Source organism: Hypanus sabinus, chromosome 10 (genome assembly GCF_030144855.1).
Source record: "Hypanus sabinus isolate sHypSab1 chromosome 10, sHypSab1.hap1, whole genome shotgun sequence".
Lineage (NCBI taxonomy): Eukaryota > Metazoa > Chordata > Chondrichthyes > Myliobatiformes > Dasyatidae > Hypanus > Hypanus sabinus.
The window spans coordinates 68,887,392-68,910,311 of NC_082715.1; the positions used below are offsets into that span (position 1 = coordinate 68,887,392).

At 44.6% G+C, this 22,920-nt stretch overlaps 1 protein-coding gene across 9 annotated transcripts in view; it reads left to right on the top strand.

The window, feature by feature from the left end:
• Window positions 1-22,920, top strand: part of arhgef10 (Rho guanine nucleotide exchange factor (GEF) 10) — a 216,685-nt gene that overhangs the window by 116,057 nt on the left and 77,708 nt on the right. For all 9 annotated transcript variants that reach the window (XM_059982019.1, XM_059982025.1, XM_059982023.1 and 6 more), the window contains exons 12-16: window positions 614-691; window positions 5,183-5,362; window positions 7,156-7,272; window positions 15,266-15,358; window positions 18,916-19,086. In XM_059982019.1, the coding sequence (XP_059838002.1) occupies window positions 614-691; window positions 5,183-5,362; window positions 7,156-7,272; window positions 15,266-15,358; window positions 18,916-19,086 (639 nt within the window). The remainder of the gene's footprint in view (window positions 1-613; window positions 692-5,182; window positions 5,363-7,155; window positions 7,273-15,265; window positions 15,359-18,915; window positions 19,087-22,920) is intronic.

A 22,920-nucleotide genomic window follows, 5' to 3' on the forward strand; every position in this document is an offset into this window, starting at 1 on the left:
GAACCCTCCCAGGACAGAGGACCATTTTATATAGACAGACACTAAATTTCCCGGGACATAATTCCTTATGGATTTAACCTAAGCTTTAAAGACTGTATGATTGTTATGGAAATTAATCGAAGTTCAATGTAAATTTATAATCAAAGTATGGATTTGTCACCATATATTACCCTGAGATTTATTTTCCTGTGGGCATTCACAGTGAAATAAAGAAGTACAGTAGAATCAATGAGAAATGACACACAGAGACTGGGCAACTACAGAAAGAAGCAAATAATAATCAATAAATCAATCAATCTGAGAACAAGAGTTGTAGAATCTTTGAAAGTGAGTCCAGAGGTTGTGTTGAATGATCAGTTCAGTGTTGAAGTGAGTGAAGTTATCCACATTGGTTCAGGATTGTGGTAGTTGAAGGGTAATAACTGTACATGAACCTGGGGGTGTGGGACATAAGCCTTCTGATATATCCTTGACAATGGTCGTAGCTTGAAGAGAGCATGGCCTGGATCCTATTCTACAAAATTTACAATTCTTATTCCACTTCAGAATGAGTTAGAGTTTGAATGGCATTTTAACATATTCAAATTTAAATGTGGAATTTGCTCTTGAGTAGGTGATCCGGAGATACATTCTTGGATCCATTGTAGAGAGTGAGAAGAATTACGTGGATGCATTGAAGCGAATTCTAGAGGTAGGTGAAGCTGGAAAGATCTCCCCTGCTGTTCACATTCCCAACTGACTTTTAGATCCATTTAACCAGCAGGAATTTTTACACAAAAGAAATCTGTGTTAAACCTCAAGCATTTCAACCAATCAAGATTATATTTTAACAATAGACTTCAGCCAAGATCACAGACAAAGTAAACTTCTTATCAAAGTATGTTACCATATACTGCCTTGAAATTCATTTTCCTATATATGCCTGCATGAAAATAAAGAAATACAATAGAATTTATGAAAAACTAGATCAACAAGGACTGACAAACAAGCAAATGTGCAAAAGAAGACAAAATATGGAAATGAAAAAGCAAATAATGTTGGAAACATGAGTTATAGAGTAATTGACAGTGAGTCTTTAGGTTCTGGAATCAGTTCAGAGCTGTGAGTAAAGGTATCCATGCTGCTTCAGGAGCCTGATGAATGAAGGACAATAACTGTTCCTGAACTTGCTGGTGTTGGGATCCAAGGCTCCTGTACCTCCTGTCCAATAGTAATAGTGGGGAGAGATCATAGCCTGGATGGTGGGGGTACTGGATGGTCAATGCTGCTTTCTTCTGGCAGTGCTCAATATAAGTGTCCTCAATGGTGTGAAGGGCTTTTCTTGTGATCGACTGGGCTGTGTCCACCACTTTCTGTAGTCCTTACCATTCCTGGGCACTGGTGTTTCCATACCTGGCCACAATATAACTAGTTAGGATACTCTTTACTGTGCAATTATTGAAGTTCGTCAAACCTGTGAATAATTAGAACAAGGAAACTCATTGAAGACTTCATATGAACTGTGAGATTGTACAGCCTGACTCATTTGCAAGCCTTTAAACGCCAAGGAAATCTTTGTACTTCCAAATTGTTCCCAATGCCCCTTGATTTTTTTAAGTCATGAAGATATTTGGGAGTTTATATCAGCTTGCAAAGTTCCTGTTATCAGCCTTGCTCATCCATTTCTGACACTTCCCTCCCCTTTCTCAATCTTGCTGTCTCTGTCTCCAAAGACAATCTATACACTGATGTCTATTTTAAACCCACAAACTCTCACAGTGACCTGGACTATACCTCACAAAAAGATACTACAGATGCTGTGGTCAAATCAAGGCATACAAACAAGCTGGATGAACTCAGCAGGTCGGGCAGCATCCGTTGAAATAAGCAGTCAACACTTCCAGCCAAGACCCTTCGTCAGGACTGAAGATGGAGGGGGCAGGGGCCCTATAAAGAAGGTGGGGGGGAGGGTGGAAGGTGCCAGGTGAAAAAACAATCAGAGGAAAGATCAAGGGGTGGGGGAGGGGATAGGCAGGAAAGGTGAAGAAGGAATCTAAGGGGAAAGCACTATGAGTAGTAGAAGAAGGCAGAATCATGAGAGAGGTGATAGGCAGCTAGAAGAGGAGACAGAGTGAAATTGGGATGGGGAAGGGAGAGAGAGGGAATTACCGGAAGTTGGAGAATTTGATGTTCATACCAAGGGGCTGGAGACTGTCCAGATGGTATATGAGGTGTTGCTCCTCCAACCTGAGTTTAGCCTCATCATGGCAGTAGAGAAGGCCATGTATAGACATATCAGAATGGGAATGTGAAGCAGATACTGTGGTCAAATCAAGACGTAGAAACAAGCTGGATGAACTCAGCAGGTTGGGCAGGTTGAAGTGAGCAGTCAAATTCAGGTTGGAGGAGCAACACCTCATTTAAATTCTGGGTAGCCTCCAGCCCCTTGGTAGGAACATCAATTTCTCCAACTTCCGGTAATTCCCTCCCTCTCCCTTCCCCCATCCCAGTTTCACTCTGCTTCCTCCTCCAGCTGCCTATCTCTCTCATGATTCTGCCTTCTTCTACTACCCATGGTGCTTTCCCCTTACATTCCTCCTTCACCTCTCCTGCCTATCCCCTCCCTGCTTCCCCTCTCCCAACCCTTGATCTTTCCTCTGATTGGTTTTTCACCTGGCACCTTCCCCCTCCCCCAACCTTCGTTAGGCCCCTGCCCCCTCCATCTTAAGTCCTGATGAAGGATCTCGGCCTGAAACGTTGACTGCTCATTTCAATGGACGCTGCCCGACCTGCTGAGTTCATCCAGCTTGCTTGTACGTAGACTATACCTCGCCCCACTCTGTGATTTCTAAAAACACCTTCCCTCAATTACTTCGTCTCCACTGCATCTGTTCTCAGGCTGAGGCTTTTCATTCTAAAACGCAGATGTCCTCCATTTTCAAAGAAAGTGGCCTCCCTTCCTCCACCATCAATGCTGCCCTCAACTGCATCTCTTCCATTTCATGCACATTTGCCCTTGCCCCATCTTCCCACCGCCCTACCAGGGATAGGGTTCCTCTTGTTGTCACCTACCGCCCCACCACCCTCCGTGTCCAACACATTAATTCTCCAAAACATCTGCCCCTCCAATGGGATCCCACTACCAAGCACATCTTCCACCACCCCCACTTTCTGCTTTTCACAGGGATCACTCCCTACGCAATTCCCTTGTCCGTTTGTCCATCCCCACTGATGTCCCTCCCTACACTTATCCCTGCAAGCAGAACAAATGCTACACCTGCCCCTACACCCCTTCCCTCACTACCATTCAGGACCCTGAACAGTCCTTCCAGTGAGGCAACACTTCACCTGTGAGTCTGTTGGGATCATAGGCTGTGTTCGGTGCTCCTGGTGTGGCCTCCTGTATATTGCTGAGACCCAGTGTAGATTGGGAGACCATGTCACTGAACACCTACGCTCCATCTGCCAGAAAAAGTGAGATCTCTCAGTGGCCACCCATGTTAATTCCACTTCCCGTTCCCATTCTGATATGTCCGTCCATGACCTCCTCCACTGTCGTGATAAGACCACATTTAGCCTGGAGGAACAACACCTTGTATTCCATTTGGGTAGCTTCCAAACTGATGGCATAAACATTGATTTCTCAAACTTCTGGTAATGCCCACCATCCCCCCTTCTTCACCATTTCCTGTCTCCTTTTTCCTCTCTCACCTCATCTTCTTGCCTGCCCATCGCCTCCCTCTGGTGCTCCTCCCCTCTTTTCTTTCTTCCACGGCCCTCTCTCTCTTTCACCAATCAACTTCCCAGCTCTTTACTTCATCCTTCCCCCTCCAGGTTTCACCTGTCACCTAGTGTTTCCCTCTCTCCTCCCCCCACCTTTTAAAACTAATCCCTAGCTTTTTTTGTCCAGTCCTGCCGAAGGGTTTCAGCCCAAAATGTCAACTGTACTCTTTGCTGCCTGGCCTGCTGAGCTCCTCCTGCATTTTGTGTGTGCTTGCTAGGATTTCCAGCATCTGTGGATTTCCTCTTGTTTGTCATCAGTAGTGTTAGAGAATTAGTGAGGGTCACCATCGGAACTTTATTACGTACTTAAAATACCTGGAAGTGACAAACACCATTATTTATAAAAATGGGAGTTACTTCAAGTTTATAGCCACACATTCCCAGGATATAAATGCCATGGACATTAGCTCTTTGCCACAGCAGCACAGTATATTGCAGACGAGGCAGACCTAAATTATATGTAACATAGATGTGTCAAATAAACGTTACAACACAGTGGAAAACTGAGAGAGAAGAAATATGTAGTCCATGTTAGCGTTAGTGTTTTTCAAGAACCTGATGATGGTGGGGAAGAAGGTGTTGCTGAACCTTGAGATGTGGGTTTTCAGGATCTCCTACCTTCTGCCTGATGGCAGCATCAAGAAGCGGGCATGAGCTGGGCGTTGGGGGTCCCTGGTGATGGATGTCGCCTTTCTGAGACATACTGTCTTTTAGATGTTCTGGATGGTGGGGTAAGCTGTAGCTGTGATAGAACCGTCTGAGTCCACACACTCTGCAGAACATGGAACATTCTCTACGCTTCCCCTCACAGCCATTCTGGCTGCTGAGGGATATCGAGGCTTTAGCAATGTTATGTTGAAGCTGTACAGGACATTGACGATGTCTAATCTGAAGCACTGTATGCAGTTTTGCTCACCTACCTACAGGAAAAATGTTAATAAAGTAAAGAGAAAATTTACAATGATGTCACCAGGACTTGAGGACCTGAGTTATAGGGAAAGTTTGAATAGTTAGGAACTTATTCCCTACAGCCTAGGATAATGAGGGGAGATTTGAAAGAGGTATACAAAATTATGAGGGGTAAATGCAAGCAGTCTTTTCCCCACTGAGTTTGGGTGAAACTAGAGGTTTGGGTGAAAGGTAAAATGTTTAAGGGGAACTTCTTCATTCAGAGGCTGGTTAGAGTGTGGAACAAGCTGCCAGCAGAAGTGGTGAATATAGGTAGAATAATAGTTTGGCATGGACTAGATGGGCCAAAGAGCCTGTTTCTGTGCTGTAGTGTCCTATGAATCTAATTTGATTGTTAAGTGCGGGTATTCAGTACAGAGGGCTGTACTGAGTTCTGGAACTAAGTAGCTTAGTTTGGAGTAGTTTTCAGGACATGCTCATGGTTTGATGTTTAGCCTTTCTCTCTCCACAGCAATATATGAAACCTCTTTCAGAAATGGATCCAAAACTAATCAGCGAACGGAAACTCAAAATGGTATTTTACCGAATCAAAGAGATTCTTCAGTGCCATTCCCTGTTCCAGATCGCCCTAGCCAGTCGGGTGACCGAGTGGGACGCGGTTGAGATGATTGGAGATGTCTTTGTTGCCTCAGTAAGTTCACAAAAGAAAATCCAAGGTAGTTATTAAAAGAAAGGCAATGATGCAGGGGGGATTTGTTCAGGAAATGTGTTCAGCTCAAAAGCAGTGTATGGTAGCAGTACTCAACAGGTCAGTGGGGAGAGAAATAACTGTAGGTTCAGATCCAGGACTCCTCAGCATGGCTGGTAAAGCAGGGCTTTTTACATTACAGGGAGGACAAGGGTGGAGAAAACAGGAAATGACTGTGATAGGGAGCCATCTCAGCATTGACAAGGTTACAGTTCAAAAACCGTACGTTGTGACAAAATGGTAGGGTTACAAATTGAAAGGAGATACTGCCGCACCTTGTTACATAGAAATGGATCGAAACAGTGATGAGGAACACAACTAATGGACTACGGAAGGAACCCAGCAAGTCGAACAGCATCTGTGGGGGGAGTGTGAAGAAAGGAATTGTCGATGTTTCTGGTCAAAATGTTGCATGAGAACTTAGAGTGGAGAAGGGAGATGGGCTCAGAGGGGAGAAGAAGAGGTGTGAGACAGGGGCCAGAGGTATTTGTTAGACTATATTGGGGAGGGGATTTAAGGGGGATGGGGTGTTTGAGTTGGAAGATCGAGCCAGGTAGGGAAAGGGGAGGGGTGAAGTAGGGAGACACAATAGGTGGAGACAGACAAAAATGGATGAACTGGGAGGGGAGTGGGGAAGGTGGAAACCCTGCTGTTGGGGATAAGCAGGTACCAGAGGGAATGGTTGGACATTATAACATATGTTTGGAAATAAATATCTCGGTGAAGATTTTTTTGGGAGATCTGCTAATCCAACAGAGAAAAAGTTCCTCACAATTTTTAAATAAAATGAATCTGTGCGTTTCAAAATTACTTTTAGCAATGACCATTAAACTTCAGTGTTTGATCAATTATTCTTTCACTGACAGAATTTCACCTATGGCAATGAACCTGAAGTTCAGGTTTAAGTTTTTTTGCCATGGGTATAAATGTCACAAAAATTAGCTTCACAAAATACAAAAATTAACATCAGTTATACATAAATTACATGATGAAATAAAACTTAGCACAATATTAGTACAAGTTAATGGAAATATAGTCCAAGGTAGTGTTAAGGTTTTTCAGGCTGGTTCAAGAACCTGATGGCAATAGGGAAGAAGAATCTTGAGGTGTGGGTCTACAGGCTTCTGTACCTCTGCCTGATGCCAGCATCAAGAAGAGGGTATGGCCACTCAAAATGACCCTGAGAATCCAGAGGTTCTGATCAGTGATGTTCAGGAATGAATATGGTTTTGTTCTTAAACTCCTACTTGTCTAATTGATGTGTCCAAACCCTTTATTCAGAGAAATAGGTGGAACTGCTCAGATCCTACAGGTGGTGTTATTGGTACTGAAGTTCATTTGTAATATCATTGAGATTTGTGGCACTTTGATCTTGTCATTCAACCACCCGTGAAAAGCAACTGAAGCTCTGCCTCATCAGCAAAATGTGGGCCGGTTCACAGCACTGCTTATCCAGATTTCTGCAACATTTCATCCAAACTTCATTCCACTTGAAGTAATTTAAAAATGAAAATATAGTTTATGCTTGAAACTTAAATCCTTCAGCTTCAAGTCCATTTTGGGAAACTTACAGTAATTCATATTTGGGTGAATACGTCCAAAAGTGTGTGGGGAGATAGATTAATCCTTTTACTGTGGACTAATCACACTCTGCGTTCAATTGCCAAGCAGCCGTAAGTGAAAATCTTCAATTAACACAAAAGATTTCTGAAGAAGTTATTTTATTTCTGTTACAGTTTTCCAAGTCGATGGTACTCGATGCATACAGTGAGTATGTGAATAACTTTAGCACTGCAATGGCAATTCTCAAGAAGGTCTGTGCCACCAAACCTGCCTTTCTGGAATTCTTGAAAGTAAGTAAAGTCTCTAGGAGAGGTAAAATATTTTGGTATTTAGAACAATTTACACTGTGCAATTCTGGCATCGTTATGCGACCGAAGGAAATGACCGTGTTACTGTGTGTCCCCCAGCTGTGATGAGTTTGTCTTCTCTGGATGATACGTATAAGGAGAGGTTTAATTCAAATGAAGGGACTTGGCCCAAAATATCAAACTGTTTTTTTCTTTTTCATAGATGCTGCCTGACCTGCTAAGTTCCACCAGCATTTTGTGTATGTTCCTTTGTATTTCCAGCATCTGTAGAATCTCTTGTGTTTTTGATTCTGCTTCATTTATTCATCACGTGTACATCGAAACATACACTGTAATGTGTTAACAAACAACTCACCCAAGGATATGCTGGGGACAGCTGGCAAGTATCACCATGCATCCCAGTACCAGCATAGTTTGTCCACAATTCCACTCACACACATGGACGGTCCTTAAACCTCAGTACAGGATAGGACAGACCACAGGCCTCTGGCCTTCAGTCTCCAAGCTTCAATCTTTGGTATCAACCCCTGGACTAGCCAGTGAGGCCCCAAACACCAGGCCTGAACTCCGGGATCGTCAGCTCACCCTCCCTCGTACCTCCTGTTCACATGGACAGCTGATTTCAGGACCCACCAACCTAGGACTGCCTACCATCTCCGTCACTGGCCTGCGAGCACAGAGCAGAGGCTTAGATGCTGGATGTCCTTCATCCCTTTGAGTTCGGAGCGGAGGCCAAGACTGTTGTGCTCTGGATCAGATTGTCTGTGAGGTTCACAGTCCATTCACCCTGTCTGTCTCCTCACCCCTCACCTGGAGTTGGTCTGAGGGTAAATCATCAGCTACAGTTCACAGTAGGAAAGGGAATGGAAGAGGGAGGCAATCTTTGTGCCTTTCTCTTCCAATTGGATAAAGGACCGCCCTTGTGTGGTTTACCGTGATACTCAGCCATCTTAAGTCTGTATTCGGCACAACTATTCATCCTGTGGCAAACCATGGTGTATAACATTTTCAGAATCAGAATGATGTTTAAAATCAGAGGCATATGTTGTGAGATTTGTGTTTTGTGGCAGCAGTACATTGTAATGCATAATAATAAACAGCTATAAATTACAATCAGAAATATATATAAATAAAATAAATAAGTCATGAAAAAAAGAGCACAAAAATAAGAAAAACAAAAGTAAGATGGTGAATGGTTTATTGTCCATTCAGAAATCTGATGGCAGAAGAGAAGAAGCTGCTCCTGATATGTTGAGTGTGTGGCTTCAGGCTACTGTATCTCCTCCTTGATGGTGATAATGAAAAAAGGGCATGTCTTGCGTCATGGGGGTCCTTAACGATAGATGCCACCTTGTTGAGGCATTGCAATTTTCTTTCAGCAATTTTTGAACAATTTTCTTTGCTTCTCTCCACTTTCTGTTGTTTTGTTAGTTGTGATGCTGAATGGATGTGTCCCCTCCCCCCGCCACTCTAACCCCATCCTTAACTGCTTAGTTTTGCTCTCACAAAATGCTGGTGGAACACAGCAGGCCAGCCAGCATCTATATGGAGAAGCACTGTCGATGTTTTGGGCCGAGACCTTTCGCCAGGACTAACTGAAAGGAAAGATAGTAAGAGATTACTGCCCCAGCTCCATCAACGCAGGTTCCAGCGGCCATGGATTGGCCACGGCCGTCGATCTCGGCTGCCCCAGCAACCCAGGGCATGTTGAAAACACGGACTCCAGCACCGTCACCGCATGTTCCAACGACCATGGACAGCTTCAGAGCGATTGCACAACCACCGACTGCGACTCCAGCCTTGAACTCCAGGCCGGGTCTTCACTTGCTGCGATTGTGACTCCTGTCTCCCCTTCCCCCACCACCACTCTGCAATCTCCTCTCCCTCAGATCCCATCATCAGCTCCTGGGCCCTCAGAGGCTCCATCTTCCTCTCACCCCAACCCTTCCCTCTCCACTGACACTACCAGCCTCCCTCCCCCCTCTGATCCCCTCTCATCCGTGCCGGGTCTTTACCATTCCTTCCAATCTTCAGCTCTCTGAGGCAGAGTGCTCTGCCCTCAGTAAGGGCCTCAGCTTTGTCCCCCTTCGCCCACACCTCAGTGAGTTCCGCATACGCCATGACGCTGAACTCTTCTTCCGCCGGCTCCGTCTCCAAGCTTACTACTTTGACAAGGACTCTCCTACCCCCACCGACAACCCCTTCTCCCGTCTTCAACCCTCCTCCTCTTCATGGACACCCCACTCTGGTCTTCTGCCTGCTCTGGATCTCTTTATTGCTAATTACCGACGGGACATCAACCATTTCGACTTCACCACACCCTGTTCCAATTCCAACCTCTCTCCTTCCGAACGCTCTGCTCTCCGCTCCCTCCGCACCAATCCTAACCCCACTATAAAACCTGCTGATAAGGGGGGAGCTGTTGTTGTCTGGCGTACTGATCTCTACCTGGCCGAGGTGCAGCGACAACTCTCTGATACCTCCTCTTATTTACCCCTTGATCATGACCCCATTAAGGAGCACCAGGCCATTGTCTCCTCTACCATCACCAACCTTATCAGCTCTGGGGATCTCCCATCCACTGCCACCAACCTCATAGTTCCTACACCCCGCACTTCCCGTTTCTACCTCCTACCCAAGATCCACAAACCTGCCTGTCCAGATAGACTTGTTGTCTCAGCTTGCTCCTGCCCCCCCACTGAACTCATTTCTGCATACCTTGACACTGTCTTATCCCCCCCCCCCGTTCAATCTCTTCCCACCTATGTTCGTGACACTTCTCATGCTTTGAATTTTTTCAATGATTTTAAATCCCCTGGCCCCCCCTGCCTTATTTTCACCATGGACGTCCAGGCCCTATTTACCTCCATCTCCCACCCGGACGGTCTCAAAGCTCTTCATATCTTTTTGGATTCCAGGCCTAACCAATTCCCCTCTACCACTGCTCTCCTCCGTCTAGCGGAATTAGTTCTTACTCTCAATAATTTCTCCTTTGGCCCCTCCCACTTCCTCCAAACCAAGGGTGTAGCCATGGGCACACGTATGGGTCCCAGTTATGCCTGCCTTTTTGTGGGCTTTGTGGAACAGTCCATGTTCCAAGTCTATACAGGTATCTGTCCCCCTCTTTTCCTTCGCTACATCAACGACTGCATTGGCGCTGCCTCCTGCATTCATGCTGAGCTCGTTGACTTCATTAACTTTGCCTCCAATTTTCACCCTGCCCTCAAATTTACCTGGTCCATTTCTGACACCTCCCTCCCCTTTCTTGATCTATCTGTCTCCATATCTGGAGACAGCTTATCTACTGATATCTACTATAAACCTGCAGACTCTCACAGCTACCTGGACTATTCTTCTTCCCACCCTGTCTCTTGCAAAATGCTATCCCCTTCTCACAATTCCTTCGTCTCCGCCGCATCTGCTCTCAGGATGAGGTTTTTCATTCCAGGAGAAAGGAGATGTCTTTCTTTTTTAAACAAAGGGGCTTCCCTTCTTCCACCATCAACTCTGCTCTCAAATGCATCTCTCCCATTTCCCGCACATCTGCCCTCACCCCATCTGCCCGCCACCCCACTCGGGATAGGGTTCCCCTTGTCTTCACCTACCACCCCACCAGCTTCCAGGTCCAACGTATAATTCTCCATAACTTTATCAGCTTTACCAACCTTATCAACTCTGGGGATCTCCCATCCACTGCCACCAACCTCAGTTCCCACACCCCACACTTCCCGTTTCTACCTCATACCCAAGATCCACAAAACTGCCTGTCCAGGTGGACCTATTGTCTCAGCTTGCTCCTGCCCCACTGAAATCATTTCTGCATACCTTGTCACTGTCTTATCCCCCCTTGTTCAATCTCTTCCCACCTATGTTCGTGACACTTCTCATGCTTTGAATTTTTTCAATGATTTTAACTCAGCGGTGTTAGCTGTGAGGAGGATGCTGAAAGGATGCAGGGTGACTTGGATAGGTTAGGTGAGTGGGCAAATTCATGGCAGATGCAATTTAATGTCGATAAACGTGAGGTTATCCACTTTGGTTGCAAGAACAGGAAAACAGATTATTATCTAAGCAGTGGCCGATTAGGAAAAGGGGAGATGCAACGAGACCTGGGTGTCATTGTACACCAGTCATTGAAGGTGGGCATGCAGGTACAGCGGGCGGTGAAAAAGGCAAATGATATGTTGGCATTCATAGCAAAAGGATTTGAGTACAGGAGCAGGGAGGTTCTACTGCAGTTGTACAAGGCCTTGGTGAGATCGCACCTAGAGTATTGTGTGCAGTTTTGGTCCTTTAATCTGAGGAAAGACATTCTTGCCATAGAGGGAGTACAGAGAAGGTTCACCAGATTGATTCCTGGGATGGCAGGACTTTTATATGAAGAAAGACTGGATCGACTGGGCTTATACTCACTGGAATTTAGAAGATTGAGGGGGGATCTTATTGAAACGTATAAAATTCTAAAGGGGTTGGACAGGCTAGATGCAGGAAGATTGTTTCCGATGTTGGGGAAGTCCAAAATGAGGGGGTCACAGTTTAAGGATAAAGAGGAAGCCTTTTAGGACCGAGATGAGGAAAAACTTCTTCACACAGAGAGTGGTGAATCTCTTGGAATTCTCTGCCACAGGAAACAGTTGAGGCCGGTTCATTGGCTATATTTAAGAGGAAGTTAGATATGGCCCTTGTGGCTAAAGGGATCAGTGGATATGGAGAGAAGGCAGGTACAGGGTTCTGAGTTGGATGATCAGCCATGATCATACTGAATGGCGGTGCAGGCTTGAAGGGCTGAACGGCCTACTCCTGCACCTATTTTCTATGTTTCTATGTAACTTCAGCCACGTCCAATGGGATCCCACTACCAAGCACATCTTTCCCTCCCCCCCCTTTCTGCTTTCCGCAGGGATCGCTGCCTACGCGACTCCCTTGTCCACTCGTCCCCCCCATCCCTTCCCACCGATCTCCCTCCTGGCACATCCTTGTAAGCGGAACAAGTGCTACACCTGCCCTTACACTTCCTCCCTCACCACCATTCAGGGCCCCAGACAGTCCTTCCAGGTGAGGCGACACTTCACCTGTGAGTTGGCTGGTGGGGTATACTGCGTCCGGTGCTCCGGGTGTGGCCTTTTATATATTGGTGAGACTCAACACAAACTGGGAGACCATTTCGCTGAACACCTACGCTCTGTCTGCCAGAGAAAGCAGGATCTCCCAGTGGCCACACATTTTAATTCCACTTCCTATTCCCATTCTGATATGTCTATCCATGGTCTCCTCTACTGTCAAAATGAATCCAAACTCAGGTTAGAGGAACAACAGCTTATATACTGGCTGGGTAGCCTCCAACCTGATGGCATGAACATTGACTTCTCTAACTTCCGTTAATGCCCCTCCTCCCCTTCTTACCCCATCCCTGACATATTGTTTGTTTTTTTCTCTCTCTCTGCCCATCACCCTGCCTGTTCTCCTTCTCCATCTCCCTCTGGTGCTTCCCCCACCCCCTTTCTTTCTCTCGAGGCCTCCCGTCCCATGATCCTTTCCCTTCTCCAGCTCGGTATCACTTTCGCCAATCACCTTTCCAGCTCTTAGCTTCATCCCACCCCCTCCAGTCTTCTCCTATCATTTCGCATTTCCCCCTCCCCCCACTACTTTCAAATCTCTTACTATCTTTCCTTTCAGTTAGTCCTGACAAAGGGTCTCGGCCCGAAACGTCGACAATGCTTCTCCCTATAGATGCTGCCTGGCCTGCTGTGTTCCACCAGCATTTTGTGTGTGTTGTTTGAATTTCCAGCATCTGCAGATTTCCTCGTGTTTAGTTTTGCTCTGTTTTTTTTCTGCGGTTTCACTGGCCGGACAGTGAGCACATGGGAAGTGCTCCATCCCTTTGTCAAAAGTATTTGTCAACCACCTTGGTACAAAGATATTCCAAAGTAGTCCTGTACTGGGATCCCAGCAGCAGGCTCTCATTGTCTCTGACAGAAGGTGCGGGCTGAACAAGAGACAATGACTCTTCGTGTCCTAGGCAGCTTGGGCAAGTTGGGTTGAATGGCGTTTTTCTGTCTATGGCACGATAATCCTCAAAACCCAACATCAGTGCATTGGCCAGTTGCAGTGAGGCACCCTAACCTTACCGCTGTGCCTCAGAATTGAATCTGATCTCATCAGAACCTCAGACCTCCTTTACAGGACTCTGATATGCATATACCACGTTCAGTACGTCGTGCACACATTACTTGACAAAGTAACCATTTGCCAGTATATCCAAGTGAAATGAGCAAGTTTGGATGTTGAAGGAAGGTGGGGAGTGAAGATAAACCTGTCTTCATCAACAGGGTGATGGCTTCAGGGTCCTCAGCATCTACATCACCAGCACCTCTCCTGGTCCCTTCATACTGATGTGGTGATCAGGAAGACACATTAGCATATGGACTCCGCTGATGTAGTGTCTGAGAACATTCAACATGTCGATAAGAATTCACTCAAACTTCTATTTGAAAGTACTGATGGTTTTTATCCTAGCCTGCTACACGAACTGCTCTGCTCTGGATTGATGGAACCTGCAGAGACTGGTAAACACTGCCCAGTCTGCTATGGGCTTGTCACTTCCTTCCATCCAGTCCATCCTCGCGGTGTGTTTGTTCAGGAAAGCCATCCCTTCTCTCTCGTCTGCCTTCTGGGAGAAGATACAGGAGCTTGAAAGCCCGGATAGCCACACTCTTCCCTGCTACAGTCAGAATCCTGAATGAGTCGCCTTTCTCACATCCCCCTCCCGGAGGTACTGTCATGTTCTCGGGCACTTTAACTCTCGCTCTCTCAGTTGTTGTGTTATTGTCATTTCAGCATTTCTGTTGGCACCACAGTCACTATCCTGTTCTGGTATTTGTGCTCATTGTGTTTATTATCTCCACCGTACACTGGTTACTCTGAATTTCATCCGAACATTTCACCCTGTCCTATGTGAGAGTCAACTAATCTGCGGGATTTTAAACTCAAGTTCAGATTTATTGTCATCTGACTGTACAGATATGCAAGAAGCTGGGTCACAGTTTAAGGATAAAGGGGAAGCCTTTTAGGACTGAGATGAGGAAAAACATCTTCACACAGAGAGTGGTGAATCTGTGGAGTTCTCTGCCACAGGAAACAGTTGAGGCCAGTTCATTGGCTATATTTAAGAGGAAGTTAGATATGGCCCTTGTGGCTGAAGGGATCGGGGTATGGAGGGAAAGCAGGTACAGGGTTCTGAGTTGGATGATCAGCCATGATCATACTGAAAGGCAGTGCAGGCTCGAAGGGCCGAATGGCCTACTCCTGCACCTATTTTCTATGTTTCTAACCACATTCCTCCAGACCACGGTGCACACACAAAACATATAATCACACACAGCACACAAAACAAAATACAACCAGTAATACAGTAAGTTAATAAAATATAATTCACAATGCATGTAAATCGCAGCACAGGTAAACCGTAAACAGCTCGCTGTCCAAGCGATGACACCTCCGTAGTGGCAGGGTCATAGCTTGGGGAAGATACTGTCACCTAGTCCTGGCGCTGCTTGCTCCTGCTTCCTGACAGCAGTGGGTCAGAGAGACTCTGGAATGGGTGGTTGGGATCCTCAGCAGTGCTTTGGGACCTTTGTCTACAATGCTTCCGGTAAATGTCACAAATGAAGGGAAGGAGAGCCTAGTGATCGCCTCAGCAGTTTTTACTATCCTCTTGTGGCTCAATGCCTTCCAGCTTGCATTGCACACAATGATGTAGCAGGCAGGACATTCTCGATGATGCTCCTGTAGAAAGTAGTTAGAATGGAGCTGGGGAGCCTTGCACAACTCATTCTTCTCAGAAAGTGCAGACACTGCTGTGCCTTCTTGACTAATGTCTTTCTGATTTATTTTATTTCTGTGGGGTTGAATGCAATACGATGAACTGGGCCAAGGCTGTCTGCTTACCACATTAAAGTTGTTCTCTTGCACACAGAACTGTCACGAGTCGAGCTCTGATCGTATAACACTGTATGGATTGATGATGAAGCCGATCCAGCGGTTTCCACAGTTCATCCTTCTGCTCCAGGTCAGTGCCTTCGCGTCATGAAAGGAGGGTTTACTGCTAATCCAACCAGATCATGCACCATGAACACGCTCACCTTTCCTTATGATCTCCAACTAAGTCTTGTGAAAAAGACCAGAAGATGTAGGAGCCGTATTAGGGCAGCCAGTCCATTGAGTCTGCTCCGCCATTTCATCTTTCCTTATTAACTCCAACTAAGCCTTGTGAAAAAGACCAGAAGACATAAGAGCAGAATTTAGGACATTCAGCCCATTGAGACTGCTTCACCATTCCATCATGTTTGATTTATTTTTCCTCTCAACCCCATTCCCTGTAACCTTTGACACTTGGACGTTGATGCCAGCTGACCTGATAGAGGCATTGATCGTGTGGATAGTCAGAGGCTTTTTCCCAGGGCTGAAATGGCTAGCTGAAGAGGGCACAGTTTTAAAGTGCTGGGAAAGTAGGTACAGAGGAGATGTTGGGTAAGATTTTATACAGAGAGTGGCGAGTATGTGGAATGGGCTGCCAGCAACAGTGGTGGAGGCGGATACAATAGGGTCTTTTAAGAGACTCCTGGAGAGGTACATTGAGCTCAGAAAAATAGAGGGCTGTGTGTAACTCTAGATAATTTCTAAGGTAAGAACACATTTGGCACAGCTCTGTGGGCCGAAGGGCCTGTATTGTACTGTAAGTTTTCTGTGTTTCTAATCAAGAACCTGTCAACCTTCGCATTAAATGCACCCGATGATTTGGCCTCCACAGCCATCTGTGGCAGTGAATTCCACAGGCTCACCATCCTCTGGTTAAAAAAGAGAAAACTGTGAAGCATTTACTTTTCTAGCCCTGCAAGCTAATCATACAACATAGGGCATTACTGCAATTGGGTCCACGATGTTGTGCAGATCTTTTAACCTCATGTAAAATCAATCTAACCCTTCCTTCCCACATAGCCCTCCATTTTTCTATTGATGATAGTTCATTAAATGCCTTTAATGTATCTGCTTCTACCGCCTCCCCTAGTAGGGTGTTCCACACACTCTCTGTGTAAAAACATCAAACCTGCCTCTGACATCCTCCCTACAGTTTCCACCAATCTGTATAAAATTATGCTTCTTTGTATTAAGCTTTTCTGCCCTGGGAAAAAGTCTCTGATTATCCACTCTGTTTGATGTGAGGACAGTAAACCTCTAAACCTTCAGCATGTTCCCACCAGTTAACCTAAACATAGAAACCAGCTGGTGGTCTTTCACATCAGGGAAATAACTTCAGTCACTGCTGGGGCCATCCAGTATTGTGCAAAAGTCTTAAGCACCCTAGATTTTTACATGGTTCCAGATGGTATGGCCTCTACAGAGCCCTGATTTCAACATCATCAAGGCTGTCTGGGATTACCTGGGGAGACAGATGCAAGCAAGACAGCCAAAGTCTGCAGAAGAACTGTGGCAACTTCTCCAAGATGCTTGAAACAATCTACCAGCTGATTTTCTTATTAAACTGCATGACCGTGTACCTGAAAGAATTGATGTAGTTTTAAAGGCAAAGGATGGTCACATCAAATATTGATTTGATTTAGTTTTTCACTGTCTACTGCTCTTTATAGTAATTTTTTTTTGATATTTCGAAACTTCATTTCATTATTTAGAAAGCATCTTCATTTTACAGAATTTTTTTACATGTGCCTAGGACTTTTGCACAGTACTGTAGGTAAATCTCTCAAAGTTACTGTGCCCCTCAGGACTCTCAAGTCATCCAAAAAATTAAAATATTGCTGTTGAATTTACAGCTGATTGTATTCCTCTCCATAGATGTGGTCTGACCTGCTGAGCTCGGCATTTTGTGTATGTTACTCTGGATTTTCAGCATCTGTCGAATCTCTTGCGTTGCTGATTTTTTTTTTCAATTCTTGTTTCCTCTTTGTCAAGCAAGTTCTTCCCTTCCCTTGTTGCTCTTTTTGTCTGTAACGTTTCAGCTTGTCTCTCTTTAAGCGAAGATCCATTATAAGTATAAATCATGTTCTGTAATTTCTGGCCCCACACTATAAGTTGGCTACCTGCGAACACTAACACTGTGCACTTTTGTTTTAAAGGATAAACTATTTACACAATTGTCTCTGACTTCTTTCTGTTTTATTGGGCTCTCTCCTCATACCCACTGCCTTACTGTGTGATTCCATCTATTCACCTATCTACACTCTTAAAGTCTCTATAATCTCTCCCCTCAGCGTCATACATCCCAACAAAAAGAGTCTCTGTCCAGTCGCTCCTTATATCTCAAGAGCTTCCGTTCTGGCAGCACCATTGTTAATCTATTGAACCCTTCAGCATCTTGCACTCCAACGAAAAGAATCCCTGTGCAGTTGCATCTTATGACTCAAGCAGTCATGTCCTGGCAACATCGTCATAAGTCTGTTTTGCACTCTCAAGAGTTTACTGACATCCCTCCTCTAGCAGGGTGAACCAGATATAGTACTCCAAATGTGGCCTCGACAATGTCTTGCATGGCATCCCAACTCCTGTTCTTATTGCCCTGATTGATGAAGGGCAATATGCCAAAAGCCTTCTGTGCCAACCCTGTGTCACCACGATACACCTGTACCCCTAGCTCTTTCTGTTCTACAGCTCTCCCTAAGGTCCCTTAAGCTTGGGTGAAAGTAGAACTAGAGGTCATATGTCAAGAATGTAATGCTGAGGCTTTATATGGCATTGGTCAGATGGAAATTAAAGTATTGTGAGCAGTTTTGGGCCCTTTATCGTAGAAAATATGTGCTGGCATTGGAGAGGGTCCAGAGGAGATTCACAAGAATGATTCTGGGAATGAAAGAGCTAATGTATGAGGAGTGTTTGATGGCTCTGGGTTTGTACTCACTGGTTCAGTTTAGAAGAAGGAGGGGGAATTTCATTGAATGTTGAAATGTTTAATGGGGTAATGGGGGTGTCTAGGACCAGAGGGCACAACCTCAGAATAGAGGGACATCCCTTTAGAATTGAGATGAGGAGGGATTTCTTTAGCCAGGGAACAGTGAGTCTGTAAAATTCACTGCCACAACTGCCTGTCGAGGCCAAGTCATTGGGTATATTTAATATGGGGATTGATTGGTTCTTGATTAATCAGGTTACAAAGAGAAGGAAGGAGAATGGGATTGAGAGGGATTATAAATCAACCTGATGGAATGGAAGAGCAGACAATGGGTTGAAAGGCTTAATTCTGCTTCTCTGTGTTATGATCTTATAGGTGAAGGATGAAATATTTAAGGGAAACCTGAGAGGGAACTTCTTCACTCAGAGGGTGGTGTGTGTGGAATGAGTTGCCAGTAGAAGCCGTGGATGTGGCTTCCAATTTCAGTGAAGTTTAGATAAGTACATGGATGGGAGGGGAATGGAGGGTCATCAATATATATAACAAACAGCAGTAGACCCTACACTAGTCCCTGCTCCTTGATAATAAATTAAATAATAAGATCAATAAAAACATCAGTAATAAATTTGTTTTGTGATTCTTGTGACTGTTACCAAAATGTGAAAGGGCTATTTCTGACCAGCGTCCAGTGTGTGACATTGATTATTGATCAATTCCCTCAGGACATGTTGAGGAACACTCCGAAGGGACATCCTGACAGGCTCCCACTCCAGATGGCTCTGACTGAGCTGGAAACGCTGGCAGAGAAACTGAATGAGGAGAAACGAGAGGCAGATCAGCGCTGTGAAATGAAGCAGATTGCCAAAGCAATGAATGAGCGCTACCTGAATAAGGTACAAGTTTTGTTTTTTTCTCTTTGTTGTAAGTAATACTTCCCTCTACCCATAGAGTTTAAGTAGCCGTTTCCACATGAGCCACGTGGAGACCATACAGTGAAGGCCGAGGTTGAGCAAGCTTCAAAAAGTTGCAATTCCACTCCCTACCAGTAGATGTCAGATGCCATCAACTCAAGGATTTGGGAATGAGAATCAGGTTTATTGTAACTAGCATCTGTTGTGAAATTTGTTGTTTTGTGGCAGCAGAGCAGTGCAAGACATAAAAAGTATTATAAGTTACAATAAAAAAAATAAAGATTTAGTAAGAAAGAGGAATAACAAGGTAGTGTTCAATGTTACTTCTGAATCTTTTTTATAGCTGAGCAAATCAGCCATTGCCGTGAGCAGGAAACTTTTACATGGCTTGAAAACCATATGGCACTTTATTATGTATACTATAAATATTTAGACTAAGGCAATGTTTTCATCATATATAAAAGAAAATTCCACTATGCGGCAACAAAAACTATGCATGCAGGAATATCTCAGTTACTGCCCTGCATGCTTCCGCACAGCTTAGAGGGAACAGTTGTAGTGTTCATGGACCGTGCAGAAATCTGTTGGCAGAGGAGAAGAAGTTGTTTCTAGAACAATGAGTGCAGCACACCTTCAGGCTCCTGTATCTCCTCCCCCATGGTAGATATAAGAAGAGGGCAGATTCCAGATGGTGAGGGCCCTTAGTGATGGATGCTGCCTCCTTGAGGCATCAGCTCTTGAAGATGTCCTCGATGGTGAGGAGGATTGTGTCTGTGATGGAACAGGCTGAGTCTACCACCCTCTGCCTCTTGCGATCCTGTGATTTGGAGACTCCACACTGGGTGCTCTTGCAACCAGTCGAAATACTCACCACCATGCATCTGCAAGTAAAGTCATTAGTGGCATACCAAATTACTGGTTTTGCTGTTGAACGTAGTATCTCGCTTGGAGCTGATGACCCTTTACACAACCCACTGGATGGAAATGTATATTGGGCACTTTCTGTAAACCATGCTTGAACCTGACTCTTTGGGTAAAAACCACACTTGTTCCTTCTCCACTAATCTCCGACAATCCTTTACTGTGTGTGGACAGCAAACCCCAGGATATAACGAGGACTGAATGTAAGGTTTTGATCACCAATTAATGTTTGTCTTCCATTGGATTCACTGTTGCACAGCTGGCATGTCAGACTGAAGTGGAATCCTGTAGTAATATTTGCTGTTGATAAGCTACAGTAGAGTTATGGAAATCTAACTAAGTTCAGAAGGTGCTGCAACTGCAGTAGATTTGGAGGCATTAATGTTCTGATGCAGATTATAGTCTTGTTTCTCCAGGGCCAAGATGCAAAACATAGTACCAACAGCCTCAATACAGCACAAGGCACTTATATAGTACATATAATTACAGTAGTAAACAAACAGTCACAAAAAAATATATAGCCCAAGTCTCTAAGTGTTGTGTCATGTAGGTTGAAGGTTGTCGGCACTAACAAACCCACAATGGTCTGATGATCATTGGTTAGTGCAGGTACAAACAAATACAATCCAGTATGTCTTCCAAAATGGTTTGATGGTTCGAGAAGCACTGAAGGCCTCTGACTCCTGCCACTCAGGAGAAGAGGTTAAATACTTCAACAAATGAGATGAAAGTGCTGAGCCCATAGCTGTTTATAACCGGCCCCTCATTCCAATTCTCACAGAAGATGGAGCAAATGATAATAAGTTATATTATTTCATATCAAAGTGAAGATCCGACCTTTGGAGAGTATGCCAATTTACTCACTGGCAGGCAGAATAAATAGATTTAAATATAAAGAGATGTTAAAGGTAAAGAAACAAAACTTCAAAAAAAGAAATAAAATTACTTTTTAATCCTTTCTATCTGTTCTGTGTAAACTGCTTTAAATCTTTAGACAGAATAAAATGAATGGATTTAACTTTATTCTCCAGCATTCACATACCTGGATGTTCCAATCATTAGAGCACAAATTTTCTTGTAGCGTAAGGTAGATGTGGCAGGTAGATTCTGCACAGCAAGGCGGATGTGAAGTTGATGACCTGATAATCTTTCAATGAAGTTGGGAATCTAAGACCTCCAGGTTTTCCCAGGATTGTGGAGTCTAAAGTTTGAGAGCATAGATTTAGGATAAGAGGGGAAAAATTTTAAAAGGTCATAAGGAGCAAGTTCTCACACAGAAGGTGGCGATATGGAACAGAGTTAGTGACAGAGATGAATTAAAAGAGATTTAGGTAGGTACATGGATAAGGAACTTCTTCACTCAAGTGGGGGTGAAAGCGTGGAACGAGCTGCCAGCAGAAGTGGTAGATACAGGTTCAATTTCAACATTTAAAAGAAGTTCAGGTAAGTACATGGATGGGAGGGGTATGTAGGGCTCTGGTTCAGGTGAAGCTCAATGGAACTAGGCAGACTAATAGCAGTGTGACCGCTCATCGAGTATGATGCCTTGCTAAAGTGCTGTCTATTGCTGGGTCCTCAGGTGGCTGTAGAGGCTGATCCAGGGTCCATATATTTATATATTGCATTGTGGGCAAAAGTAAATGGTGGCTGTGGTTACTGGTTGGGTCTATTGATTTTTCAGTCTCTCCTTTCACCGCTGCCGCTGGTTCTTTATGGCATAAGCAGAGGTCGTTCTCATGTAGCACAGCTCGCACTCGAACAGATTTCCTCCAGGTGTACCTTACTGGGTGCAATGTCTTCCCAGTTTCTAGATTGTAATATTGAATTTCTTCAGGCTGATTTTAATGTTATATAACATTAAAGATTTAAAGCATTTCCTTTGTTCACCAAAAGCTCACTGACCTTCCTTCAGCTGGGAGTAAAGGATCTGTTTGGGGGAGACATGAGTTAAGCAACATAATAGTTCAGCACAGAGCAGAAGGGCTGGAAGATCTGTGTCCTGTGAATCTATGATTCTATGAAAGTTTTAGAGGAATTTGTGCAAAATGTGGACAAATGTGACTATCTCAGGTAAAAACTTCGGTTAGCACGGATGAATTGGGCCAAAGGGACAGTTTCCATCAGTGCATTTCTATTACTCCAAAGGGATAAACTCTGAGTGTGCCTGTCATATGTTGTGGGTCCTTGACACTTCTCTGGATGAACAATAGGGTAATTCAGAAGATATCAGCGATAAGTTCTTTGAAGGAGTTTCTCTCTAAAAGCACCCTTGTTGCATCATGTACAGAAAAGACTGTCCTGTGCAGTAGTGTGAGGCAGCTTCACAGAGATCCCCATTGGACGCATTTATTTTGTTGGTAATTTCTCACCTGAAGTCATAAGGGTCTGTCAGCTTCACTTACTGTTAATATACAGCTGGCTTCCTTGTTATTTTAGAACAGCCTTTGACAGAGAGGAATCTGATTAAAAATGAGCATGAGTGAAAAGCAGGCAATTTCTGCTTCTTTCTCCGTAGATTATTACCCATTATGTTCTCAGGGCTTCTGCATTGGAAGTGATCAAAAACTGACGTTTGCCGAAATGGTATCGGAAACATATTATAGCATTTCTTATTCAATCCAACCTCAAAGCCAACAGATCTGACAGTGACCTTTACTGGGTCGCTGACGACAGAACTGAGATGGGGGTCTCTCAGAGGAGGCTCGCCGAGCAGGGAAGCCTGGCACAGGTTCCATCCTGTGTACTCAGTATACCGTGACCTGCTCACCATTACACAGTGTCAGTAAGTGGCATCTTGTTAGGGTATGTCCAGTAACAAGCAGGAGAAAATCTGCAGATGCTGGAAAGCGAAGCAACACCCACAGTGAATGGTGGAGGAACTCAGAAGGCCAGGCA